General features: G+C 49.4%; 1 protein-coding gene across 1 annotated transcript; it reads left to right on the forward strand.

Annotated features, from left to right (window-relative positions):
- The first annotated feature begins 1,004 nt into the window (after positions 1-1,004).
- LOC149358142 (sodium-coupled monocarboxylate transporter 2-like) lies at positions 1,005-27,543 on the forward strand. The gene is made up of 16 exons (XM_089576734.1): positions 1,005-1,106; positions 2,650-2,901; positions 11,595-11,660; positions 13,470-13,521; positions 15,116-15,183; positions 15,474-15,631; positions 17,042-17,182; positions 18,082-18,211; positions 19,871-19,959; positions 21,296-21,405; positions 21,783-21,850; positions 21,943-22,029; positions 23,725-23,912; positions 25,101-25,204; positions 26,117-26,211; positions 27,217-27,543. Exons 1-16 carry the CDS (start codon positions 1,005-1,007, stop codon positions 27,343-27,345), a joined length of 1,839 nt encoding a protein of 612 aa, XP_089432860.1. The 3' UTR covers positions 27,346-27,543.

The following is a 27,543-nucleotide window of genomic DNA, read 5'->3' on the forward strand; positions in this document are numbered from 1 at the left end:
TAGCGGTATTAGCTAAATATCACGGGGTGATAAAAGTATACTATTGTGTAACGCATCATTTGAAAGAAGAAAACACTCAAGGCAAAATTTGATGTCAATACTCCTCAAATTTGGGGGAAAAAAAACAGGGGTATAAACTTTGAAAGCTGTTCGAACTTCGAAGATTGTAAGTCTGAACTGTAGGGGAAATGAGGGGTGAAAGGGGGGGAGGGGGATTCAGTCATACTCGCGCCATGCATTTCTGGGACTTTCTGCGTCGGAATAATGGGGTTTCGACTTATTTTCCTGCGCGAAATTTCTCGCGTTTCCTGCAGACGTAAGTACACAGCCCACATTAATGGAGCCTTGGGGTACTTCTGCAGACAGGGAGAAAAAAAGAAAGCGTGATAACACAAACTGGCACGAATGCATAATGCAGGCAACGCTGCACTGTGTGAGTGCGAGTCGTCGAACTCTTGACGTATGATAAAAAAAAATATTTTCGTCGCATTCCGCTCGGCTTGCTTTTATCTCTCCACGCTACGGCCACCTGCGCCAGTAGGGAGGCCTTTCACGATGCAGGCCCCATTGGCGCCGTCTGTGCGCCATTGCTTTCGACACGCTGTGCAGTCAAGGCGCAGGTGTTGCCGTGGAACGCGCATGCGCAGCGGTTAGGACGTTCGAACTCTTTTCAGTTAACATTGCCCTGGATAGGGCTCGCTCATCTGAGCGCCGGGCCCGTCACAGTGCACATCGCGCCCTGGTTGTCCTTGAGTGGACGACTCCCTCCCCTGGTTTCCTCCTTTAGACGTCCCCTGGTCGCCCCCTGGACGTCTTCTGGTCGCCCTGGAGTGGACGATCTGTTCCCTTGGTCCCCTTATCTGGACGTTCCCTGGACGTCACATGGACGTCCACTGGTGGTCCTTGAAGTGGCAGGTCATCGCTGAACGCCCAAGCTGAGTGAACGCAGGTTTGTGTCGATCTTAAAAAATAATCGGCGAAAAAAGCCACCGGAGCTGTGCAAGATGCCAAAGAGCCTGGACGCTGCCGATTGCGCCGTATTCGGTATCCTCACAGCACTCGGGTATCTGGTAGGCCTGTACTTCTCGCTGGCCCGCCGCCGAAATGTGAGTATACCACATCCGCTGACCATGCCTCTCCCTTTCTGTCGCTGCTCGCCCGCCTCTCATTGGCCCTAAGCACTTGCCGATACGAGTTCCCTCGTCGGGTTTTCTTTGGGGCTAAAAAAATATCGTAAATATGTCGCGTCAAACGTCGCAAAGCAACGAATAATCGGTGAGCGACGCCGTAGTAGAGGACTCAGGATTAATCTCGACTACCTGGGATTATTTACCGTGCGCTGACATCGCACGGCACGCCGGCGTTTTAGTATCCGGCTTCCATCGAAATATCGTGACCATGGGATCAGCAGCCGAACGCCAAAGCCACTCAGCCACTGGGGTGGGTATTGGGGCTAGTTTTACTTATGCTTGACCCATCTGAGTTGAGTTGAAAGCCCTTTTTCTGAAGATAGGAAGGCTCATGGCCTCACGAGGGGCAGAAACTGGGAGTCCTCATACCACTTCTAGCTCAGTGGTTCAGCATTCCCTGCTCCCTTCTCCCTCTCGCCACCATCGAAACGTAACCTATTTATATATGTCCACACGCCCAAATAAACATCAGTTGTTGGTCAGCCTCGTGTCGTGTTTTCCTTATGTGTGTCGTCTTCTGTCAGGCGTTGCTTTTTGTGCGGTGTATAAAAATTGGTATGTCCTGAAAGCATTCCAAGCTGCACTCAAAAGGAGGGTTAATTTCGTAAAAGTGATTCAGGTTTAAGAAGGGGTCTAAAAAATTAAATATTTCTCAGCCTGGTGGCGCCCGCCACTGCCCTGTTTCAAAGTGGACGCTCATATCCTCCTTCCACCTAACCATGCTCCTAAGTGTCCCTATGCAATTTATCGACGCAGTACGTGGTGCAGAGGCAGCTGTGAATGGCGCAACCTTTTAGGGCGGCAGCTCGAACACTCACATTACTCAAGGTCCCGTTAGCATGACGCACAAGGTCAGTTAAGTGGGACCAGTGGGTGGTAACACTGGTACACAGGTTGCGGACCATGTAATTGGCGTAGAATCTCCGGAGTGGTATCACACGATTCAGCGTGTTACGGAGCATAAGACTCAAAGCGTAGCCTATCACAGGGATTCGCACTGACGATATTTGCTTCCCCAAACCGTGTGTCCTCGAAACTTCAAACGTCCATTACGGCCAAACTAATTGACGTAGGACATTCCAAGTAGCGTCAAGCGATTTGTCTTCTTGCGCTGTATACGTTGGCAACAAAAAAAAGTAGATATCCGGATATAACGAAGAATTTTTACCGGATATAGCGAAGATGGCTAATGATGCAATATTCGTTCTATATTGCTAACGCTCGGTACTCTTGCGCTGCCTCAGCGTTTTGCTCTTCTTCTTTTTCATGTTTAGAGAAGCCTTACAATCGCGTAAATATTATAAATCACTCTACTGCGAAGTTTATAACTTCGAGCTCGGGATCAGACTGAGTAGCGAGTTCGGAAGAGCGGGTTGTGAGGTCTGCCACTGAGATGGCTGCAGGGTACGACACGCGGCAGTTGCAGCGTCCTTCAAGCGTAGCTGCGTCTATCTTGCAGCGTTCGGCATCGTCCGGCGGCGCGGCAGAGGAGGCGTGTCTGGCAGGCCGCAGCCTTCCGGCCGCTGCCCTAGCAGTCTCTGTCATGGCGTCGGTGGCCAACGGCCTGGCCGTGGTGGGCTTCGTGGGGCACTTCTATGCGTATGGATTCAACGTCATGTGGGTGCTGGCGGGCATACCGGTCGCGGCTTGCGCCACCGCGGCCACCGTGGTGCCTCTGTTCCACGGCCTGAGAGTCACCTCTGTCTTCCAGGTAAGGCCAGTGACCTATGCTAACAGTCCGTGCGCCAGTCCATGTGAACCAGAGTAGCCGCTGAAAGCCTGCTGTCTTTGTGTGTGGTTGTTTTACGCTTCCATAGATGGAGCTACATTTTTCTATACCCTCTCACTGATCATCATCATCATCAGTGTTATATGCGTCATCAAAGAAAAGGTTATTTTGGTGTCTCCTCAAGCTTTGTGCAGGGCGCACGTCAGTTCACCGCCTAGTCGCTGCCTAGTCGTCTGAAATAAACGCGATACTACTGGAGGAGGAGGAGGAGGAAAACTTTTATTCCTATTTACAGTGAGAGGTCGATGGGGCGAGCCGGAAGGGCCCGCCCCTTACAAACACTAGGAGGGATCCCTAGTCCGGGATCCCTGTAGCTTCCGCAGCGGCCCGGGCTCTAGCTACCAATGCCTGTTGGGCATGGAGTTCGGAGCAGCCGCGCAGGGCAGCTTCCCAGTCCTCTCGAGTGGGGTGGAGGTGGGGTGGGTAGGCAGGATTGGAAGGGCATGCCCACACCATGTGGTAGGTGTCCGAAAACTCCTCCTCACAGTGTGGGCACGCGCCCGAGAAAGAAGAATTGAAGTGCTTAAGTGCTGCCGGGCACAGTACAGTATTGGTATAGAGGCGGAGAAGCCAGCGCTCCTCCACCCTGGTGAGGCCTTTACAGGGAGGGGGATAGAGACCATGAAAATTTTGATAAAGAGAGGTGATCTCTTTAAAGGTGATGGCCGGATTGAAATTGAATTCCGGATCAGGCTGCGGATGAGGCGACGCCCGGTGAGTAAGCGCGCGGGCGGCAGCGTCGGCTGCCTCGTTCCCCTCAAGACCCGCATGAACCGGAGCCCACACGATGATACGATGGGTCGGAAACCCTGTGTATTCGCATGCGTGGAGAATTTTGAAAACACGGTCTGGAATATACCCTTGCTCAATATTGCGGCAGGCGCCCCTGGAGTCCGTAATAATGACCCGGGACTCTGGATCTGCGGCGGCAAGTGCAATGGCGATCTCTTCCGCAAATGTAATGTTTGGGGCACGGAAAGTAAGGCCCTGGACTGTAGTGTTTTGGTGGATGACGGCCGCCGTGTACCAACCCCCATGGTGTGGGCCGGCCGCATCCACATAGAAGACACCTGGCTTATGGCCATATTGTTGAGAAATAGCCTCCGCCCGCGCGAGACGGCGACCATCATGGGTGTCTGCAGTCATGTTCTTCGGAAGGGGTCGCACCGGGAGTGCAAAGCGCCAGGCTTCAGGAATGCGGACCCGTTCTTCTGTATGTGTTGCGTAGGATATGTGTAAGCGGGTCAGAAGGCGGCTCCCCGCAGGTGTTTTGCTTAGGCGCAAGTATTGATTGTTAAGATGAGCTTCTCGTAACTCTCCAAAGGTGTTGGTCATCCCCAGACCGAGGAGACGCTTGTTGGACGTCGTTATGGGGAGGTCGAGCGCTCTCTTATAAATCTTGCGGAGAACTACTTCTAAGGCATTCTCATCGCATTTGCGTAGGTGGAGGTAGGGAGCCGAATATAAAATCCGACTGGTCACGAATGCATTGGCCAGCCGCAGGGCATCTTTGCATCGTAGTCCCCCCCTTTTATTGGACACCCGGCGGAGCATCCGACCCACCTGGTCCCCCACCTTACGTAGCTTGTTTAGGGTAGTGTCTATCTTGCGCCTATGATGAATGAAAAGCCCCAGTACCCGGATCTCCTCGTGTTCAGGTATCGGTCCGCTAAGTAGGGAAAGGGCAATTTTGGTTGTGCACTTTGAGTTGGGGCGTATGTGCACAAATTCCGATTTGCTCGGGGAGCATTCAAGACCACAGCGACGAGCGTATTCGTCCACAATAGCTGCCGCTTGTTGCAGGTTGGTCTCGATGTCTCTAACCGATTGTTGTGTTGCCCAGAGGGTGATGTCGACCGCATACAGAGCGTGCTGCGCACCGGCGACCTCTGCCAGCTGGGTAGGGAGCTTCATCATGGCCAGATTAAATAGTAATGGCGAGAGGACAGCTCCCTGTGGGGTCCCTCGTGTGCCAAGTTGATATGGGCCATATTCTGTGTCTTGCAGCCGGATATAGGATTGGCGATCTGTAAGGAATTGTTTGATATAATTGAAAGTATTGCGCCCACAGTCTGTTTGCGACAAGTGGGATAGGATGATCTCGTGGGTCACATTGTCGAAAGCCCCCCCGCAGGTCAAGTGCGACGACTACTTTATCATTGCTGGGGTGCTCGACGGGGTCGAGAATCTCCTTGTGAAGTTGCAACAGGACATCTTGTGCGGACCGGTATGGGCGGAAACCGTACATGGTGTCTGCGAAAATGTTTTGCTGTTCCAGGAAAGCCGACAATCTGTCGCGGACCATAGTCTCCATCAGCTTCCCCACACACGAAGTGAGGGAGATGGGCCGGAGGTTGTCGGTGTTAATGGCTTTACCTGGCTTGGGAATGAAAGTTACTAGTGCCGTTTTCCAATCTATGGGGAGTGGTGTGCCTCTAATCCAGATAGTGTTGAAGTAATCGAGGAGAGTTTCGTAGGCGGGATCTGGGAGGTTGGCAATAAGCTTTACCGTCACCTTGTCCCGGCCTGGTGCTGTACCTCGCTTCATTTTAGCCAGGGCCGCTTTTAGGTCATGGAGCTGGAACGGTTAATCCAAATCCGCGTTCTCGGAACCTGCATACGAGTACGCCTGACCACGGGGATCCTGGTGTATACTCAAATATTTGTCGCGGAGCGCATCGTTGGCCGTGTCTCCAGTGAAGTTATGTATAGCCCTTTGAAGCTGGTTTTGTGTCTCAGTACGGGTTTGTGCCGGATCAATAAGGGCGCGGAAGAGGCGCCACGTACTCCGACTCGACATTTGCCGAGCTGCAGTGTTGCATCGGTGCACCCAATTGGAGTCGGCGAGTTGGGCCGCGTATTGTGCCGCCTGTTGGGTGATATCCGCGATGCGAATTTTGAGTTTCCGATTGTGTTTTTGACGACGCCAGCGGCGGACTAGGCTGTGTCGTGCCTCCCATAGGTGGAGGAGGTGGTTATCCACCGCCGGGCTCGCCTCTGAGAGTTGAACATTTTGCTCGACTGATTTCAAGTGGGATACTAGGTGTTGGGACCACGTTGAGTATCCTTGGTCCATTATCGATTGAGGATTGCTGTAGCTGCTCCTAAATTTGGTCCAGTCGGGTAGTTTTGCATTGGCCTGTGGTCTTGTGAGTGGCTTGGTATGGATTGTAGTGGTAATTATGCAGTGGTCGCTACCGAGGGATTCCTCGGTGTTCCTCCAATCTGCATAGCGAATATTTTTCGTAAAGGTGAGGTCCGGACACGTATCGCGTGTAACGGATTTACCTATACGAGTGGGTTGCGCGGGATCCGTGTGAAGAGTAAGGCCCAGTGTGGAAACAAGCTCCGCCAACTTGTGTCCGCGTTTCTCTTCACGTGTGTACCCCCATAAGGTGCTGGGAGCATTAAAGTCCCCAACGATTATGAGGGGATCCCGATTCGCGATCTTCAAAGCCCGGCTGAAGATATCTGCGAATGTAACATTTGGTAGCTTTGGGGGACAGTAAATGTTGAATATGTGCAATGGGGGGTCCTGTTTGCGTAGCGGAAGAATCGTCACCATTACATAGGAGAAATTAGCGCTAAGATCCAGGTCAACCTGGAAGGCCGTGTAATTTTTATGTACGCAGAGGCAGCTCTGCGCATCCTGCTGGTACACCGTGTAACCGGCAAGGGTGGCGCCATTTCCTGGCTCCTGAAGGGCCACCACAGCAGGTAATTCTGGGAAAGTTGTAAGGAAAAGGCGTAGATCGGCTCGCTTTGTGCGTGCCTTGAATCCGCGACAGTTCCACTGTACAATTTGAATAGGGATCGAATTGCTTCGCGGATGCTTCCTATTTCTAGGGGCGCCCGCCATGATCAAGGGTAGAGTTGTGAGTTTGGAGAGAGGAGGCTTGAGAGCCAGTGGCTCCAAAGAGAGGAGCGTTCTCTATACTGGGGGTGGCACAGGGGACCTCTTCTTCTTCTCCGGCGATTCGACGCCTAGACGCTTTGAGCTGCCGGCCTGCGAAGGTTTTGAGCGGGCCAGCGCGCTTGGGAGCGCGGGTGAGTTGAGCGAACTGAGCGGTTATGAGGTTTGGGATAGATGCCACCAGGTGGCTAATTTTGTTGAGTGCCGCCGTAGGTGTGGCATTGATTTGCGTTTCCAATGCGGATATTCTGTTGTGAACTTGAGTTTCGAGCGCGCTCACTCTCGCCTCGAGTGCCGTGAGGGCATGCGCAGCCTGTCCTGAAGGGGTTGCGTCGCTTTCCATTGCCGCTGCTGCGGGTGAGGCAGAGGTGTGGTTGGGGGAATTTTGGCGGGCCTCCGCTATTGCGAGGCGCTTTTGAAAATTTGCAGCCTTCTCGCGGAGAGCAGATATTTCTTTTTGTTCGGCAGAGACTGGCCGTGGTTGGGATTGGGAAGGGGGAGGGAAGGGAGAAGCTGCCCTGCCCGCGCCGCTCACCTGGGAGTGTTGCTTGACAACGTTTCCCATGTCTTGGAGCCGCCGTTCTGGGGAGGTCCGAGGGGCTTCGCTGCACTGGCTTGAGGCGGCGGTGGCGCAGCTGGAGGTTTCCCCTGGCTCCCGGTAGAGGAATTCACAGGCTGGTCCATGGCTTGGTCGGCAGCCTTGGCCTTCAGCTTGTCCGGGCGACGCTTGCCACGCTTGCGTCGGTTCCGCTTCGATTTACGCCCGCGCTCGGCATGCGGGGGCTGGATAGCGCGATATTTAGCCGTACACGCAGGGCCCCCCGTGGCATGGGCCCCGCCGCACACTGAACACTTTGGGTTGCACTGGTGAGGGGCCCGCACCCCCTCAACGAGTTGAGCCTGCTGTCCGCACAGGCCACAACGGTACAGCCTCTGGCCGGGGCAGGCGTCCACGCGGTGGCCGACCACACCGCAATGTCGGCAGGCTGGAATGGTTCGCTGGTAAGGCCTAACTTGTACAAGCTCCGAGTCGTAGTGCACGAAACGTGGCTTCTCTGTTCCGGCGAAAGTCAGTCTCGCTTTGTTGGATGTCCCAAATTTTCGCACTTCCACGATGGTGCCGTAGCGCCATTGGAGCCTAGTACGGAGTGAGTCCGTAGTTTCAGAGTTACGGACGGTAATGACGCCGTAGCAGACGTCCTTGCCGTATTGGCGCAGGTGCCCCACAAGGGGGACCCTCCCGTCGGGTCCATTAAGTTCCAATTCGCCGATGATACGGTCGGCTAGCTCAGGTTTCGCAGTCTGAACAATAATGAGGTTTTGTTCTCTTACCGGTATTATGGTAAGGTCTGTTGCGGGTTGCGAGCCCAGGAGAGCCGTGAACGCCCGGCCGTAGCCGGTCTCCTGGAAAGTCTCGTACAACGAGACGCGGGTCCGGAGCTTGATGACGACGACGTAGTCGTCTGGAGCAGGCTTGGGAATAACAGGCGGTTTCCACTTCGTGAGCAGTCGCCGACTGCGGCCCGCCGCGCGCGGGGCGGGTGACTGCTGGTTTCCGGCGTGAACGCCGGCCGCGTCTACGGAAGCCGGCTTTAAGGCTTGGTCTTGCGCTCGGCGCAGCACTGCGGCGTTCAGCGCGGCGCTGCGAAATCTTGGCGAATCTGGGCCTCCGGTTGCCGCTGGGGTAACCATTGCCGAAACTGGGCCTTCGGTTGCCGCTGGGTTAACCGTTGTCCAGTGCATGTTTTCGGAGTCGTAGCCTCGGCAGGAGATTTGCGCAGTAGCCATACTGGCGTCAGTGGCCAGAGGCCCCGATGTGCCGGGTACCGCGGTTCGGCCGTTAGGCCTAGCCGCGCCACCGGCCCGATCGGGCCATGTGTTGCCCGAAAAAGGGGTTTAACCGGGCTCACCTTGAAAAAAACTGGTGTCCAGATGTTCCCGACAGCTTTCGGTGCACGTTGGGGATGATCTTGCTAGGGTCAGGCGGAAACTTCCGCTGCTCCGGCTGAAAATCGCCGGAGCCGAAGAGCAGAACGTCTGACTCCCCGTGCGAACGCGCGCGTCCCCGCGATACTACTGAGCGTTAAAGGGATACTGAACCAAGCTTTTGGAGCTGGTATTTTGCATGTAAACAAGAGCTTGACTGCTAAAACTGAAAAATACGACAAGTATTTTAGCGAAAAAAGGCGGATAGCACGTTTTTTTCGCGATTTATCGCCGTATCATTGCACCTGGCGGCCGCCTGAGGAAGCTGCGACTAGACGTCATAGCACCCGCGCGCCCACTGTTCCCGCAGGAGCCCGATTGCCATCGCTACTCGCGGGTTTTGACAGTTTTGCGTCGACAGCATCGGAGGTTGGGGGCCTTATCACTTGGTCTACCCAAACTGCAGTGCGACATCGCGCTTTGAGTGACGCGACCGGTTGCCTGTCGGACAAGGGTGTCATGACGTCACGCTCTCCACCTAACACCGGCCGGGAAGGCTTGGTGCGCGCTCATAAAACATCGAAAATAAAACCATCCGCTGAAAATTATGCGCAGTGACGGCTAGATTTCGGTGTAATCGCGTTCCCAGAACCTATATTAAGCTATTAAGCGTTTTTGCTCAATTTTAAGATTTTGTTTCAGTATCCCTTTAACTCTTGCGGTACACAGAACATGTCACTGCCGCAAAAATTATAGAGGGCACTGAAGACTACTTACCTGCTGTGAACGCGAAATCATTTGTGTCTCATCATGTGCTACTAACTGTATTTGTTTGCTAGCTAGTCCTAGTTAGTAACCAGTACTAATCCCTCAAAGGCCTCTAGGTGAAAGGTATTTACCCTAAAAACCTTCACCCTAAAGGCCTTTACACTATAGGCCTTTGACCTAAAGGTCTTTAAGACATTAGTACTGGTTACTACCCAAGACTAACTAGCAAACGAATATAGTTACGTAGTAGCCCACGATTAGACACAAATGCTTTCGCATGGCCAGCAGGTAAGTAGTCTTAAGTGCCCTGCATAATGTTTCAAAGGCATGTAGGGTGAAGGCCTTTATGTGAAAGGCGTTTACCCTAAAAATCTTCACTCTAAGGCCTTCACACTATAGGACTTTGATCTAAAGGTCAGTAGGTGCCTATGCATTCATTGATTCCTTTGTTGACTCGCTCATGGTTTCTGTGGCTGCTGTGCTGATGTCGTCATTGGAATTTTCGGATCGTTTCGTCTCGACAACAACGCTGGGTTTCGTTGCCGATGAGCCACATGATGATTTCGCATTAAAACACAGTCTACCGGAAGAGCCGATTGTAGTATGCAAAAAAAAAAAGGCCAAAATTAAAGAGCACCTACTCAAGCGGAATCGCACCAGCTAGGCCGGATCTTTCTACCTTTCGCGTTAAATGGGCGCTTCCGCTTTCGTCTGGGGCTCCATTTACCCCCTTCAACGTCAGCGTTGTGTCCTGTTGTGTCAGCGTTGTGTCACACAAACACAGCACAGTCGTGTTAAAAAACGCACACTTGAAAGGCAGCCGTTTTACTCTCGATACCTTTCGCGTCTGCGGAACAGTAATAACACAAACGGGTTAGGGTCCAGTTCAGCGGGAAATCCAGCGTCGGCATTGTGAAGAGAAAATACGGATTGGTCGAGAGGGTCGTGAGGTGTCAATCACATTACCTCGCACGGGTTATTAAAACACCCTACAATGTTCACAGAACATATCAGTGATGACGTCACTACTCAATAATTCATTGGTCTGCGGGGTCGCGACGTCATCCCACCACCGCTACGTAGTGCCTCTGAAGAAAAAAAAAACAATTACACCGAAAAGAAGAAAGGTCGAACCAGGATTCAAACCGTCGTTCTTTAGGTCGTTAGTCGGGCGCGCTATCCCTTCACTACTGAGGAACAATCATTCGACTTGATTTGGCGAAGCCTTGTGTGTCCTAATATAACAATCTAATATCGTCGCCAGACGTGACAAGGGCCCAGCAAAGCAAAACCATGAGCCAGTCGGGCTAAACACATGCTTTCACACCTCTATTCGGTTTAGCTACGTCAAAACCTCACCATTTTTCTGCCTCATGGTCGAGGAAACTCGTGCTATTAAGCAAGCTTGGAATACATGAAGCTATATCTAGGCTGTGTGATCGAAGCGAGCCCAAATCATTTCGAGTCCATACAGCCATGCGCTTTCAGAAAATTCCGTTAGTGCCATTGAACAGCCTAACATAGTGTTCGCTTCGATGCAAACGTAAAATGTTTCATTGCATCGGCGATGAATGGAAGAGACAGGTTCTGAGAACGCCTAAAAAATCGTGAACGCCTGCGACTAGAAAGCTCGCATTCACCAAGCCACTGTTGCCACCTTTGAATTCATCAGCCGCCATTGCTGTAATGTGTACAAGTCCACACCATGTGTTTGAGAGTGGCTGGAGTTGAGCAGTGTTTGCACATGGGAGACATGGGAGAGGTCTTTGCCCTGAAGTGGGCGCAGTCAGGTTGATGATGATGATAATGATGATGATGAATTAGTCTGGACAGTGCTCCTCGATCTACCTACGAAATATTATCGCTACTTCAGCTCGATCGACTGTGTCTTTCCTTGGGCTCATGTTTTCGCATTTAATAATCCAGAATATTTGTCTGCCTCTCTAACACAATTAGCCGTGCTTTGACAATTACGCCTTCCCCCGCCTGTATTTTCTCTGCACTGAAGTACCTGCGCATGCGGTTCGACAACAAGGTCGGCATCACAGCCTGCATCATCTACTTCGTCCTGAGTGTAAGCTGTTTAACAAAATATTTTTGCGCCTCTAGAACAGCCGAGACGTAGTATTTAGGGCAGTTCTTGTAGCTTGCTTCGCAGCTGCAAGCTACAAACAGTAAAGTGCCTGCAAGGGACGAATTAGTGTTTCGAATGAAGTTTTTTGAAATCCCATCTGGAAAGGCAGACGAATAGTCAGCTGCCTTAAGGGCTCCTGCATAACTTTTTGAGAATTACGCGATATTGAAGGACTTGAATCTGTATAGGCTGTAGGTAAAGCGTGCCAAGTGTTTTTGCGCTAGCATTTAAAATAGTGACGTAATCGACGATTAATTTTTACGCTTCCCCTCAAAGCAGCAGAGCTGTGCGGGGAAGTTCGGCGTGACGTCACGGAAGGGAAGATTTCAAATTACTGTCAACCGCACGCTGCCGGGCCTCGTTGGATGCTGGCAAACAACGCTCGGCGAGCTTTGTGTTCGGTGGCATTTTTTTTTTTTCGTTTAAAGCATGCGTTTATGAGTTGGCAATATACTGGTACTTCAATGACATCATCATGCGCCTCCTACTTGAAACTGTGCGCTGCGTAGAAGCTTGAAGGCCGTCGCAATTTTAATCAGCGATTACGCCAACATTTCAAATGCTAGCCCAAAAGGACTTTGCAAGCTTTGCCTGCAGGTTTCACACATTCGACCCCTTTAAGCTCGTCGATTTCTAAAACATATGGAGCTGCCCATTAAAGGAATACTCAGGAAAACGGCATTAAATTACCGTTCTTGGTAAAAATCATCTGTGTTATCCTTAGCATTGGAATGTGGTAGACTGCACCTCACCCTCAATCTGCCCTCACAGTCACTTTAATTTTAGTTCGACTAGAGCATTAAGAAGATTGTGGGCAGTATAGTATATTGGCAACGCAGAACTTGCCGGAAGCCATTTGACTGCAGTTGAATTTCAATAAGTGATTCTGAAATGCAGAATGCCGCAGTAGGTTCTTCGCAGTAGGTAACAATAGACTGCACTGCTCTTCCTTAAAACAGCGTAACTATACAAATGAGTACTGAATGCGCTGCGCGTAGAAGCTCTATTTATTTATTTATTACAACACCCTCAGGGCCCGCAGGGCGTTATAGAGGGGGTGGGTGAAAAAAGAAAAAAAAATACATGGTAAAAAGTACAGGCAAAAGGCAAATTCATGATGCAGACGCTTGTTCGATGATATGCTTGGTGATAAGTGGCTTGAAAGATGACGCGTCTTCAATGCAGGCGATATGGGGTGGAAGGTGGTTCCACTCAGTGCTAGTCTTCGGTATGAAAGAATTAAAAAGTACATTCGTTTTACAAGTTGGGATGGAAACTTTATGCGGATGGTCAACACGTGATGACAGGTATGATGGCATAAAAGAGAAAAATTCCTGTTTTAGTGTCTCGTTATGAAAGAAGATGCTGTGGAAAAGACCGAGGCGCGAAATATTTCTGCGAACTGCAAGATTAGTCAGACCACGTTTTGTTTTCATTAAAGAAACATTAGACGTGCGAGAATAATTGGAAAGGATGAAGCGAGCTGGCCGGTTCTGAACAGATTCTATAGCATCGATTAAAGTGAGTTGTGCGGGGTCCCATATTGATGATGCGTATTCTAGCTTTGGCCGTATTAGTGTCTGATATAAAAGTAACTTCAAATGGGATGGTGCCTGGGAGAAGTTTCTGCGTATGTAACTAAGAGCACGGTTTGCATTGTTAATAACATATTCTATGTGCATGCGCCAGGATTAGTTGTTAGTGACACAGCGCCCTCTTTGAACTGACAAACCATGCACTTCGTTTCAGCAAACTCTCGGTGCAGTCGGAATATACAGCGCCGCTGTGGCCGTGTCAACAAGTACGTATTTCCATTTACTTGTTGCCTTTATTTCAGATGTGAGGGGAAGAGGTAGAGATTCTCGAGAATTAAGCTGCAAATATGTGTTATATATGCAAACGTCATATTTTGTTGCATTTCAGCCGTTATTAAGGAAACGAAAAAGATAGCAGGCTGATAGGTATTTACGTAGCTTTGTCTACACAAACACGCAAAGCTATTCATCTAGAACGTACACGCCTACGCAGCAGGTTTTCTTGAAGAGTTGAACTGCACAAAAAAAACAACAAAAATTGCTTTCGCAAAAAAGAAAGAGAAAGAACTGCGAATATTTGGTACAAAACGACAATTCTTGTTCAGTTAGAAGAAGGTAATGAGCTATAGGCTGTAGTTGCAGAGAAAAACTGTTCCGAAATGCACATCAAAATAAGCCGCCGCGGTGGCTCAGCGGTTATGGTGCTCGGCTGCTGACCCGAAAGACGCGGGTTCGATCCCGGCCGCGGCGGCTAGAATTTCTTTGGAGGAGAAATTCTAGAGGCCCGTGTACTGTGCGATGTCAGTGCACGTTAAAGAACCCCAGGTGGTCGAAATTTCCGGAGCCCTTCACTACGGCGTCTCTCATAGCCTTAGTCGCTTTGGGACGTTAAACCCCATAAACCAAACCAAACCAAACATCAAAATAAATTCAAAGTAGAAGGCCTACCTGTCAAACAACTGAAATAGGCGCAGTTTTTTCGAGGCCCATGAAATATACACTTCGACGAAAAATCCCATATAGTTCTACTGACGTAGTTTGGATGGTAGGATGTGTCTCGTGTCTATAACAAAAGTTGGTCGGTGACGTACGACAGATGGAGAGAACTATTTCACGCGACAGCATAAGGAGCTCGTTCTGCAGAAAACCCGGGGTCGGTCGTCGTCTTACGTCAGTCGAAAAAAAATCCCAGAAGTTTCAAATGAAAAAGCCAGCACTGAGGTTGGAACGTAGGCCCTCTGCTTGCCTGGCGGGAACGCAACGCATAGACCACAAAGGATCTTTTTCTTTATCGCATGAAGTACACCCACCGTGACAAGCTTCAAGTGAGACTTAACCAGGTCGCTGGTTCAAACGTGTTAGAGGGGTACCTAGCGAACTCGTTGTGGCGCGTACAACAGTAGCTTGTGTTTGGGACGTGTACTGATGTTATACTAATTAAAAAACAAAAACAAATATAAATATGCTCATCAGGTGTCAGAAATTGCGCGGAATGAAAAGGTGGTGTTATGGTGCTTCATTTTACTGAAACAAATGGTTTGGTTTTATGGGTTTTAATGTCCAAAAGCGACTCAATACTGAAACAAATAGTGTGTATGTGCATGAGTATGTAGTGGCGTAATATGCCGCGCAGTGTAAGCTAGATAATGACTGGTGATTGGTGACTGGTAATCAGTATAGTGTGATAGGTAACTGCGATTGTAATCGATGACCGCTATTGGCAATGCGATTTTGGATTAGCAATTGGTGTGCAATGAGAATGAAGAGAATAAAAAGAGAAAAAAAGTAGAAGACGCTATTGCGTCTACTCTTAAGGCCAAGCTTGAGCATACTCCTAATCTTGTGTGTGCTGAATTCTAGTGTTCCCTGTGCCCCTACTGTACTCGAACGTGGCCATTGGTCTGGCGGGCACCATTTACACGGCTCTGGTGAGACTACGTTTCTTGTTCTTTCCGTAAGGTGGTGATTTGCACCTTTGCGCTTTGCACCTGCCTTGACACCTGCCTTGGCAGGTGGCTCTTGCCACCTGTCATGTGACAAGTGTGTGACACCGCCGGCTTTTCGTCCCAGTGATGCTGTTATGCTATGGCGTAAAACTGTTGTCTGATATTCACACTGCCATACATTTCTCAGGACGAGCATAGTGTGACGTAATCAGCCTGACTGGATACAATTTTTTCCTACCCCAACACGCCTTCTTTCCCGTCCACTCGCGCAGGGTGGGCTTCGCGGCGTCGTGTGGGCGGACTGTGTGCAGGCGCTGGTGATGTTCGCCTCCCCACTGGTCATCATCGGCAAGGTGCTGTACGACGCGGGACGCGCCAGGCCTCCGCTGAGGTCCATGGCCGACTTCAACGTCGCCGACTACGCGTTCAGGTGAGACCCGACCTGTGCCCATCATCCGTCCTGGAGGTTAGCAGGTTCGCACTCTCTGTGGTGGACGCTGGAGGTCTCTGCATGTGATGGTTCCGGTTTCATTGCTTGCCATCATTAGTATGTCTAGCATGATTTACAAGATTTGGGAGAAGTACGGTTTCAGAGTGCAACCGTAACGTGGATTTCTCATTAGCAAGGTTACCTTGGCGAAAAGTAGACATTTGGGCATGGTGGTTTGGGTTCATCTTAAACAGCGCAAAGGACGGGACAAGAATGAGACAACAGGACGAGTGCTGGCCTGTCCCGCTTATCCTGTCTTTTGCGCTGTTTCTTAAGGTGTTCTACTGGGGACAAAACTCTCCAGGACCCGTACCCGAGAACAAAAGTCGATAGCTCCGTTATTAGGCAGTTGATGAAAGCCAAACTTTCGGAAGTGACTGTCAGACTTGTGTGCTCGAATGCGATGCTATTAAAGTGGATATTCGTTGGCAGGCGTGACAACCATGGACCTAGATCGCTTTTTCAGCGTCCTGGAGAGTTTTGTCACCGATAGTATCTCGGCGAGTTTCAAGTCGGAAGGTGTCCAAACGTTTATAACGAAGTATTCGGAAAATTGTACCAAAGAGCATGGAGGAACTTCAGAAAAAGGATTTACAGCTTGTACGATGCACGATGTACAGCATGTACAAGGGCACAAAACAGTGGCTGGCAACCGTAATACTAGCCGGGAGGGTATTGATAAAACAACTTCTTCACAGCCGTCTAACGACGTCTTTAGCTGTGAACGAGTTAGCGCCGATTCTCCCAGTGTGGCGATTATGGTTCAAGTTATTTTTGTACAACATTTTAAAAAATTTAACGCAAGTGAAATTTCGGTTTTAGGCTGGTGTGCAAACGTCCACAGCATTTCTTTTTTAGTCGTACTCGATAAGAGTCATATCGTTACGGCTAAATCCACATTTTGTACGGAACAAAATCCAAGCCAAATATAAAACCTCATCTAGCAGGCATTCCTCCGCCTCTCGATTGTGGATTAACTATATCGTAATGGCACTTTTCCCTCAAGGGAGTTCTGAGAAACTCAATGCTCATCATAAAAGTAGACATCCAGATGTAACGAAAAATTTGAACCGGATATAGGAAAGATGGCTAATGAATTAACAGTTAACTGTACAATGGTGTACTATGTCGTACCTCGAAATCGGTTAAAACGAACACACCGGATATAGCGAAGGTGTAGTATGTCGTAACTCGAAATCGGTTATAACGAGCATAACATCAAGCAAATGCACACAATGAAGAATAAGAGGCGTTCCAGAGAGTTCAGCAGGATGGCACAAAGGCTTTCGCCTTGCTGCACGTACGGTGACTTAAGTGCTCCCCCTGAATTTTTTACCGCCGCGCATGCAGGACAGAGCTGGACACGTCGAGCGACGAGAACATCTGGAGCAACCTGGCGGGGGCGATTCCTTACTGCCTGGTGCGCGTCGGGTTCGACCAGATGGCCGTGCAGCGCTTCGTGGCCGCCAGGACAGCGGGTGACGCAAAGAGGTACGGACTGCCCTCGTTCAGCTCATCCTCTTTCTTTGGGATGGAGCGAACAGGAAGAGACAGAAATACAGCGTCGAAAAACGCGCACTGTGGCACGTCCGTGCGTTCCTCGACACGCTGAAGACCATCCTCAACACAGCGACCAAGCCTGGTTCCAATTCAGTTCATAGTACTTCGTCGATGTAGAAAAAAGAGACACGGGCCACATACCAATTTCTGAAAAAAAAAAAAAAAATGCCATAACGGGTAAAACTTCGGCATAGAATGTGGCTGGTTATGACGAAATGACCTATTTTGAAATGAATTTAAGCGCACAAGAACGCGCACACAAGAAGAGGAAACACATAGGACAGGCGATAACTTCATCTGATTTATTCGCAGGTAAGAGAGCAAAAATATATACAGAAAAGGAGACATGCGCAGTAAAGAAACACATCGTCAGTTCACAAAACGTGCTCAAGACACCTGTACTCTGCCTGCAAAAGATTACTGTACCTGTACAAGATACAAGATACCTGTACAAGACACCTGTGCTCTGCCTGCAAAAGAGTACAGGTATCTTGAGCGCATATTGTGAACTGACGATGTGTTTCTTTACTGCGCATGTCTCCTTTTATGTATATATTTTTGCTCTCTTACCTGCGAATAAATCAGATGAAGTTATCGCCTGTCCTGTGTGTTTCCTGCTCTTGTGTGCGTATTCTTGTGCGCTTAAATTCATTTCAATATAAGCTATGCACCATCTAGCCCAAACAGGAGTTTTGTTAAATGACGGAATAAGTCTAGGTGGTACTTGTGGAAGTGAATTTGGATTCGGCCAGAACGAAGGGAGATTCTGGCGAGGAGGATGAGAGCGAACCCTTGCAGAGCCATGCGTGCTCCCTGTGCGACCCTTACAGGATCGCCGTCGCTGGAGGGGGGTTCGTGCTTTTCTTCTTCGTCGTGGTGGCGTGCTCGGCCTCGGCCATCATCTACTGGTACCGAGACTGCGACCCGCTCCAGCGAGGGGCCATCCACAGCTACGACCAGGTAAAGAAAAAAAATTCGCTGGCGGTTTAGCATTGCTAAGCGCGAAATATTGCGCCAAGGTACAGTACTTTGCTACCAAGTACCTTAAAGGTGCACTGAAGAGGATTCTGAACTCGTCTTTTTGCCGCGGGAACTCGATCTACACGTTCCTAGCATTCTTAGAAACTTTGACTTACTGCCCTGTGTGGCCAATTTCCCTAACTAAATCGAATTAACGTCCGGCTCCCGCCTTAATTTTTTGAATTCTCCCCGTACGGTGGGCGGAGTCCACCAACGCGTGAAGTGCCTTTCAGCCAGCTCCGTGGAGGCTTTCCTTTCGCTTTATTTTGTTTTTAGGTTTCCGCGAATAAATAGTTTCATTCGCAGATAATATAGCCGCAAAATAAGCCTGTAGAAATAAAAATACGCGCGGACTATTTGCTACTACGGACTACTACGTATTACTCCGCCGATGGGAGAGCGGCAAGCCTCCACGGGACTGGGTGAAAGGCACTCCACGCGTTGGTCGACTCCGCCCACCGTACGGGGGAGAATTAAAAAAAAAAAGGCGGGAGCCGGACGTTAATTCGATTTAATTAGGGACGTCGGCCACACAGGGCAATAAATCGAAGTTTCTAAGAAAGCTCAGAACGTGTAGATAGAGTTCCCGCGGCAAAAAGACAAGTTGAGATTCCTCTTCAGTGCACCTTTAAATCACGACTGAAGCGTCCGCTGACTAAGGTAGACAATTATGCGCGTCTTCAACTTTTCCATCGTCAGTGCCAATTCACCCATTGTACGCCAGCTGCCTATGCCCCGCTGCTGCATTTCTGAACCAACTGCGTCAACGCGTATTGCTCTTGTGCAGCGACCTGATCAGGGCGGTGTAGGGCCCAAGGAACGCAGGTAATCGGTCCAACGTTGGAAGCGTATTGACAAATGCTGGTCCTATAGGACCCGAGTGGGGTCATCATTGCGAGTACGTTTCTAATATTGGGACAATTACCTGTGCTTCTTGTGGGTGCCGACTAAAGCCATTGTGATCGGGTCCAGTCATAGCAAAACACAGTATACACTGACTCGAACTTCGAGATGTGGCTAACGTCCTATCCCTATTTCTCTACACAGCACGCCTTGATGCCTTCCTCTCAAAATAAAGAACTTTCAGTCAATCAGCCACGTGTTTAGCGCCCCGAAGCGACTTAACGGCCATTAGGGGCGCCGTAGTGGAGGACTCCAGATTGCTTTACCGAGGTGAGCGGCTCACGACGCCAACGCTACTGGTACACCAACACTAGTGACGACAAAGCAGAATGAAAAAAAAAATGCACGCAGCATAACAGAAATTAAAATAGCATGGTATGCTTATAATGGCAAAGAACTACTATAGGATTAAAACAAAAAGTACAAAAAATAAAGTATCTTTGATTTACATGGCAAAGTGGCGTTCGCCATCGCCCAGCATGCATACAACTTCGTACAGAAACCTTGAAGCGTTTGCCAGTGCACTGCCTTTTCGTGTTACTTCCTAATACCTTGATCTCACATGAATTCATTTTAATGCAAGAGCATAACTGGTCCCATTACGAGAAAAACCGGCGGCATGTGTGTACTCGAAGATGGTGCGGAAAATCCCAGCGATGGCAAGATGATGATGCGCTTACATTTGTCCTGTTCCAGATCGTTCCCTACTACATGATGGAGAGCCTGTCCGATGTGACTACGTTGCGCGGACTATTCCTGGCAGGAATCCTCGGGGCGTCGACAAGGCGAGAAGCATGTACACCCTCCCAATTTTAGAGCGAAAGCTCTACTCTTCACAAAACTCCCAAGGTCAAGTTTGGTGCGCGTTTGACCTTGAGCCGGCGGAGCGGAGGTGTGGCAAGTGACGTCATACCACCTGACTAACTGTGGAGAGGCGCCGCTGCTGCGCTCACTTGGAGCCTCGTTTCTTCTGTACCACGTGACTAGCGGGGGTTATGTCGCTCAGTCTCGCCATGGATGGGGTGCGCGCCGGACCGACTCCGGCGCCAAAGCAAGCGTAACCATGCTTAACCCTGCTTATCTGAGCTTTCGCTCCCATAACTAAGTTTAACAAGCGCTAAACCTCTGCTATTTCCTGTTAACATGAAGCGGCGCCTAGGCGAAGTAGAGCAGAAATCAAGAGAGGGACCGAGCATGCGTGCCGGTCTTGCTGCTGCAGCCAGCGTCGTCTGCTTGGCTGTTCTCTATCTTGGGAAGCAACCCCTGCGAAGCAAGTTTGCGTTCTGAAAGAGTTTGTTTCGTGGTTAATCTGCTCCATGTTTGTGGCTCTGGATTGATGCAAACGCCTAACCTTCCAATCACGACACTACGCCCCGGTTGCATTTGCCGGTAGCGCCTCTAGAGCATTTGTTTAGACGCCGTTTATGCGCCAATAGCGAGGGTCCTTCTGAATCAGCATTGCGTAAGTAACGAATGAAACTGGTTTCTTGGGGCATGAATGTTCGAAATGTGCGCTCTTTTCGAAATCATCCACGCTATTTTCAGCGGATAAAAACAATTGGTCGCAGCTTCTTTGGAGCTCCGAGTCTTTAGAGCCGATGATGGCCAGGGGTTGTTTCGCACTAATCAGAACATCCTAGCAGACGACACTTGCTCAGACAGCAGGAATCCGCCTTTTTCACAAGATGTGACGCCCTCTGGGAATGGCGAAATTTCGCCTGCTACTGGTTGAAAAGAACGCACAGTGGAGGCACAGGCGTGATAGGTTACACGTACACTGTCACATGACCACATGATGATGACGGCCTACGCTCGCACGTGACCGGATGTTGACAGCCTACAGTTTTTTAATCCATATGGATGGACTCGTATAACTGCTTTCGCTGTAAAAAAAAAAAGCAACGAAAGAACGGCTAGAATCTAGGTCTCCTCTGCACTGGTTGGTATTAGGAGTGCAGGCTATCAATGACGCAGGGTGGGAAAACTCCACGTTCGGCCGTTCTGTGCCCTGTTCTCACGACGAGTGGACCAGCAGCATTTTTCTGTTCGTGATCATCTTTGGCAAAAAAGCACTCTTTGAAGGACGGGAACAGAACGGAATATGTCCTCTCTTATCCTTAGCACGGTCTCGTCCGTGGTCAACTCTCACGCTGCCATCTTCTACGTCGACGTCATCGCGCCATACGTCAAGATGAGCGATAAGAAGGCTGCCACCGTCGTGAGCCTACTCGGTGAGTCCTCTGCCGTACCTGTACGTGACAGCCTGGGACCTGTCGGCGTGCGAAAGTGCAGCTGGAAATAACTAAACGTTCTTCACAAGAAAACAAAAAAGCTACAAAATCATACTTTAGTGTTTTATCGTCAGTCAAGTCATCGATTTTCTATAGTACCCATCCACTGTTAAGAGACTAATCCAAAGCGTTTTGGGAAATTATACTAACGAGAACGTGATATCACTACTCACACATATTGAGGACCCAGTACCGGTCCAGCTTTGTTTCACTGCACTAAACGACGGATTCGGTCGGTAATTCACATCACCCACGATCTCCAATCAATATATATGCGGCAAATACCTGCTTATCGTACAGAGCACCTTCCCTTCCAGCTGCCTCCAGCGGTATTGTGATGACCGTTTTCGCAATAGCGGTGCCAGCCATGGGCACAGCGACACGGGTGCGTATTCATCACACTGCGAGCTTCCACCGCTCTGAGACGGCGTTTTCGCTGCTCGCGTTTGTATCCTTCTGCGCTTCATCTCTTCGCAGCTGTTCCTGTCACTGTACAGTTCGGCTGCGGGTCCCTTCGCCGGGCTGCTCCTCCTGGCCATCTCGTCACCATGGGTCAACGCAAAGGTCTCCGTATACCCCTGTCTCACTGGTCTTGCTGTTGATTGTTTCGTAAACAGCTGTCGTAGATGGAAAGGAAAGAAAAAAGGTACCTAAACAAGGCTGTCTCCCGCGGGACTCATCCGCTGAATACGATGATCCTTTTAACGATTACAGCAGCGCACGGAACTTTATAAGGTCTATAGGAAGTCGCCGTTGGCGTAGAATGCCGAAACATCCCGCGTTGTCATGTACATGGTGTAGCACATGGACAGTACATGGTGTAGTGGTGCAAATCACGCTACACCGTCTGTGTGCGGAGCTTGCACGGATACCAGCCTCTCAGTAAAAGCGCCAATAATGACTGCGTGCTTAACCTGAATCACGCACATTACTCTCACGTTATACGACGATGGCTACTCCGTTCACTCAGTCTGTACTAAAATATTGTCCTTACGCCTGAAAGCGACCTGGAATAAATCACAATCCGGTGGCAAATGGTCACGCTGCCACCTGCCGCAATGGGCAGGCTGTTATGACCTCATAAGGTCACAAAACCTCTCTCGACCAATCAGGAGGCCCATCGGGCAGGTTGTTATGATGTCACGAGGTCATGTAACATCTCTCGACCAAACAGCGAATTTGGTGACGCCGGACATCGTCAGAGTTTTGGTGTGACAACTGAAATGCCATCGCATTAGAAATGTTTTACCTAGATGAAAAACGTTCTTACAGACCGCTTTTAACCTTACGGTTGAAACAACGCTCGTCTGGGTCGATACGATATCTCGATTCCATTCCATCTTAGCCATTCCCGCCTTTTGAAATTGCTCATGCGACCCCATGACCCGCATTTGTTCATCATTAGTGGCTGAAGCCCAGTGACATCGGGAATCGACGTGGGATCGCATAGACTAATGTCGAGAGGCGGTGCAGAACAGGTGGTATTGGATCGGGATATCGCATCGGCCCAGACGAGCTGTTGCTGTTTACCAGTTGTGGCTCAGCAGTGAATCGAGCCAGGGAACTTCTAATCTATAGCAGGAAACCTTACGTTGGGGCTACCACCGGAACGCAAAGGTGTAAGAATTTGTAAGCACTGTTTATGCGTGGTTGTGGCATTACAGGGCACTCTCTCTGCATTCACTTAACCACTACTGTGAAGTGTGCGCGTTCGACAGGCAGGCGTAGCAGGCTTTGAATACTTGTGCCTTTCTGGCTGCTACTCTCTGCCACTTGAACTATCGTCCTCTAATGGAATCCAAGATTCTAGCGCCTTGGACAAAACTTTCCTCACAAAGAAAAGCACTGAAAGCACTCCTGAGGTTCGACTCGGGGTTGTGTTCCCGTCTATAAACTTTAAGCTTTAAGTGTGCGCCCTCTGTCCGCTTGTCTTGGTCGATTGACACTTGATAAACTCCTTTTGTTGCCGCTCTTTTTCCTTCCCCCCCCCCTTTTTTCCCCTCCACACGTGTACGGTAGCTTGCTGGGCATCGCCTGTTTAACCTCCCTGCCTTTCCGCCCTTCTGTTTCTCTCTCTCTCTCTGTGCGCCCCTCAGCGCCAATCTCCCAGTTTCCCTAGCAGGCGCGACCTCGCGAACGCCTATAAGTTCTAAACGTTTAAGATACCACCCCTCCGTTCTCCACGGCCAGCGGAGAATACAAGGAATCTAGCCTGTGTTCTTGCACATACACGCTCTCACGCGACCCCTACCGTCTCAGGGCGCTGCTTGGGCGAGCCTGCTGGTGTGTGGGATGCAGCTGTGGCACGCATTGGGCAGGATCTTGTCCTCTTCCGGCCTGGCCCCGACGCCGTTCCTACAGCTCACGCTGGACCGCTGTCCGGAGGCCTATAACAGCACGGCAGGGGAATCCCCGCCGGCTAGCGCCTCAGCGTTGCGGGCGCTCAGGTTAGTCTCGCACTAAGGTCTTGCATCATGCTTTGCGTCTTCTTACAGTTACAGAGCTCCAGAAGGCTTTATTGCAGTGAAAGCTGTATGTGCAACCATCCATACGTTATTCTGCGCTACGACCATTTTCACCGGTCCACTCCTCCAGTAGTTCGGCAAGAACGCGGTGCTATAAGCAAAGTTGATTATTTGCTCGATAATTAGAGAAAACCAACGGTTTAAAGAAATGATAATAGTCTGCCCAGCCACTTTAATCGGGCAATGAGCGAAAACTGAAGCCAACCTGTATCGATAGATTGCTGCGTTTTATAACGTCAAAGTGGTTCCTTTCATTAAAAAAAAAATTAAACTGGACCTCTTGTATGAATGAGAAAATAACTTCAGATGTCGCTATCACCGACCGTCAGCTTGGACCCTATAATTTAGTAATAATAATAATAACCTTACTTTGGCCGGCTTAGTTAAGCTTTTCATGCCTTTTGTTATGTTCAGGGACACCGATATTTATATTTTATGTGCAATTCTTTGTAACAATGTTGACTGGCGAATATACTTTTTGCAGCATTTCTTAATTGTGTGCCTTAAGTGAATATGTGCTGTTTTTCTTGTTTTTTTATTTTTTGTTTTGTTTTTGTTTTCGTGTATAATGTTATATGCAATGTCTCTTTGGTGTTATGGTCTGTTTTTCTTTGGTTAAACCTGCCCACTGCTCAGTGGTAGAGTGTAAAGGGGGCGGACGCTTCGTCAGGCAACTTTTGATTGCCTTTTTGTTCGCCTCCTCGGCAACAAAGTGTTGTTGAAATAAATCTGAATCTGAATCTGAATATTGCTCCCCGCAATGGCTCGCAACCGATGAGGGCGACACCTCACCCAGAGCTATCAAGTTTGACTGGAATACCCACAAGACCACCTCTACAAATCTGTTTCACTAGAATATGCCCATCGAAATCATTTCAGGATTAAACTGTACGTGGTTGTCCCTGTTGTCCGTTTAATTATCTCTTTTACCGTTGCTTTTATTGACCTCCTGGACAAACCTCTAAACCACGTTAGAGGATGCTCGACCGTCAGACCTATTCGACAAATCATCAGTTCTGCGACTGGGTCAAACACCAGTTTTCCTTTGGCTATGGGGGGGTCATAGGTCTCCCTGTGCTGTTTTTCGCTCAGCCGCAACTGTATTTACAGCTCTTCACCCGTGTTCCCGTTGTACCGGCTGTCCTTCCTGTGGGTGTGCTGCCTGGGCGCCCTGTTGACGCTGCTGCTCGGAACAGTCCTCAGCCTAGCAACAGGCGAGTGCCTCGTCTCCGCTGCAACGCAAGAGGCCGCAAGGGAATCAGTATGCCCCGGCCCCGGCCACGTGTTGCCGCGCCAACCCGTAGGCACACACTCAGCGGGTGACCCCTACAGAGGCGCTACCCCTGAAAATGATTTTGGTTGAAAAGCATCTCAGAATACAATCCAGGAGGTAGCATTCACCCAAGAGGAATATAATGAATGATTTGCGTGCTGGTTATATTGTTGGTTTTTAAAGCGACAAAATAAATAAACATTGTGGAACGAGGTTCTACCTAGCTGCTGTCTTGAACGTTCAAAGACCGAGCGTTAATCCATAGCGCCGCAGATGCGACGGACTTAACTAAACTGAAAAGAACGCTTTTAATTGTAGTCTTGTCCATTGTCAAAAAGCTTTGAGATCAATGCGGCGACCCGCATTGGAGCAATGCGAAAGCAAAACGTCCGCATACTATATCGACGTCCGCGGCTGTTCTGATGTCCAAGCACTATATAGACGTCCATGGCTATTTTGACGTCTAAGTGTATTTTTTCACGTTTTTCGCGTTAAATTAATGAACTAATCATACCTCATCAAACTAATTTTTCCCACGACAACACTTTTTCACAAGCTATTTGTCACAATCACACTTCCACACGATTATCTTCAGAGAACGACGTAATCGTGCGGACAAAATTGCGGACAGATTTTGCTGACGCGACCGAACCATATAATGCTGTTCTTAAGGATATTGCTTACTGACAACCCTGGAATGGCAGCGCTCTAATGATTTTCCATTTCTCTTGGCACGCATGCGCAGCGAATGGAAGCGTCCCGAGATTAAAGTGCGCCATCGAACCTGAGCTAGCTACGCAAGCAGTGGGCTGCGGATAACGACACGCCTGTATACCCTCGCCGCTCTTCACAGGTGGTCTGCGCGAAGCCAGAGGAAATCTGCGCCTGACCTGCCCCGTTTTCCTGGACTTGTGGAGGCGCTTCCGGGTTCTCCGTCGAGTGCTCGAGGTATGGTTCTTGGGTAATAATAGCAATCCGCGGTGTTCATCTCAGGCAAAAAAAAAGACAAAAAAGTTTTGGGTTCAGTTTGGAATATCAATTGGATCCAGCTTTAATCAAACAAGCTCAATGGGACAGCCAGTTCGGCTTACGAATCTAACTGATCAGTCCACTAAATTACATCCAGATCGGCAGTCCCGTTGCGTCTGCCGTTCCAAAGGGATCATCGAAATGAAAGGTCTAATATTGGATTTCCCAATTGGACTTCCGTCCGTAAATCAATCAATCAATCAATCAATCAATCAATCAATCAATCAATCAATCAATCAATCAATCAATCAATCAATCAATCAATGCTTGTTTATCGCGAAGGTGCTACAGGCAGCTGTTAAGCTTTAAGGTCCGGTGGTCATTTTTCAACTTGGCAGTACAGCTGGGAAACGGGAAACACGATATCATTTTTCATACAAACAAAAAGAGAAATGAAACAATAGGAACACTGGGTAAAAAGCAGCGCTACCCATTGCCATGAATAGAGCAGCAACGCACTATAGTTGAAAAAATAAAAAAAAAGTCTAATTTGTAAAATGCGTGCAATGTCACCATGTCAATTTGCTTGGTAAAAATCTTTTAATAACGTTTGAATGCTGGAAACGGTCAAATATGTCTTAATTTATATTATTTGGTGAAACAAACAAGGTATAACCGACAGACGGTTCGGTGAAATATGCTCCAAGTGTCGGCGCTAACCACTTTTTTTTTTATGGTCTGCAGGATATGGGTATTTTAGCAAGTACTGCCAGGTGACCGATACAATCTTCATCACCCGTGCGGAAGATTTTAACTGATTAAACGTCTGTAACTGTATAAACCAGAAACTTTCAGGACTTCATACTTGCTAACCGGAGGTGCGAGTCGAGATAAACAATTGCTTCTTTTTTGTTTTTTCCTTGGATGCATCGCTCAGGGAGCACTCCTTTGAGGGAGCTTTTTTTTTTTTTGGCGTCTTTGCAGCCTGCCGAGGGAACGCTGGTCCCAGAAGCGTCGGCCGACGATGACAACGACGACGAAGGCACCCACACGGCCTTAAGCAGCAATGGTCTTCTCAGAGGAACCCCCGCAACGAGCTACGAGCTCAGCTGAGCTCAGATCCTTGCCCTGACACTGCCATTTTCGGGAACACCGGGAATGCTCGCTTGGGGGCTGCGCGACGCAGCGCCTACGGCTCAAGCTGGGTTTTATTGCGAAAGCAATACTACTTGCACTTTCACGCCTTTGCCGTGCCGCGGCGGTGACCACCATTGACCTTCATTTGACCTTGATTGCATTAGATTGGACTGG

The sequence above is a fragment of the Amblyomma mixtum genome, chromosome 3 (assembly GCF_055824585.1).
Source record: "Amblyomma mixtum isolate Tamu chromosome 3, ASM5582458v1, whole genome shotgun sequence".
NCBI lineage: Eukaryota > Metazoa > Arthropoda > Arachnida > Ixodida > Ixodidae > Amblyomma > Amblyomma mixtum.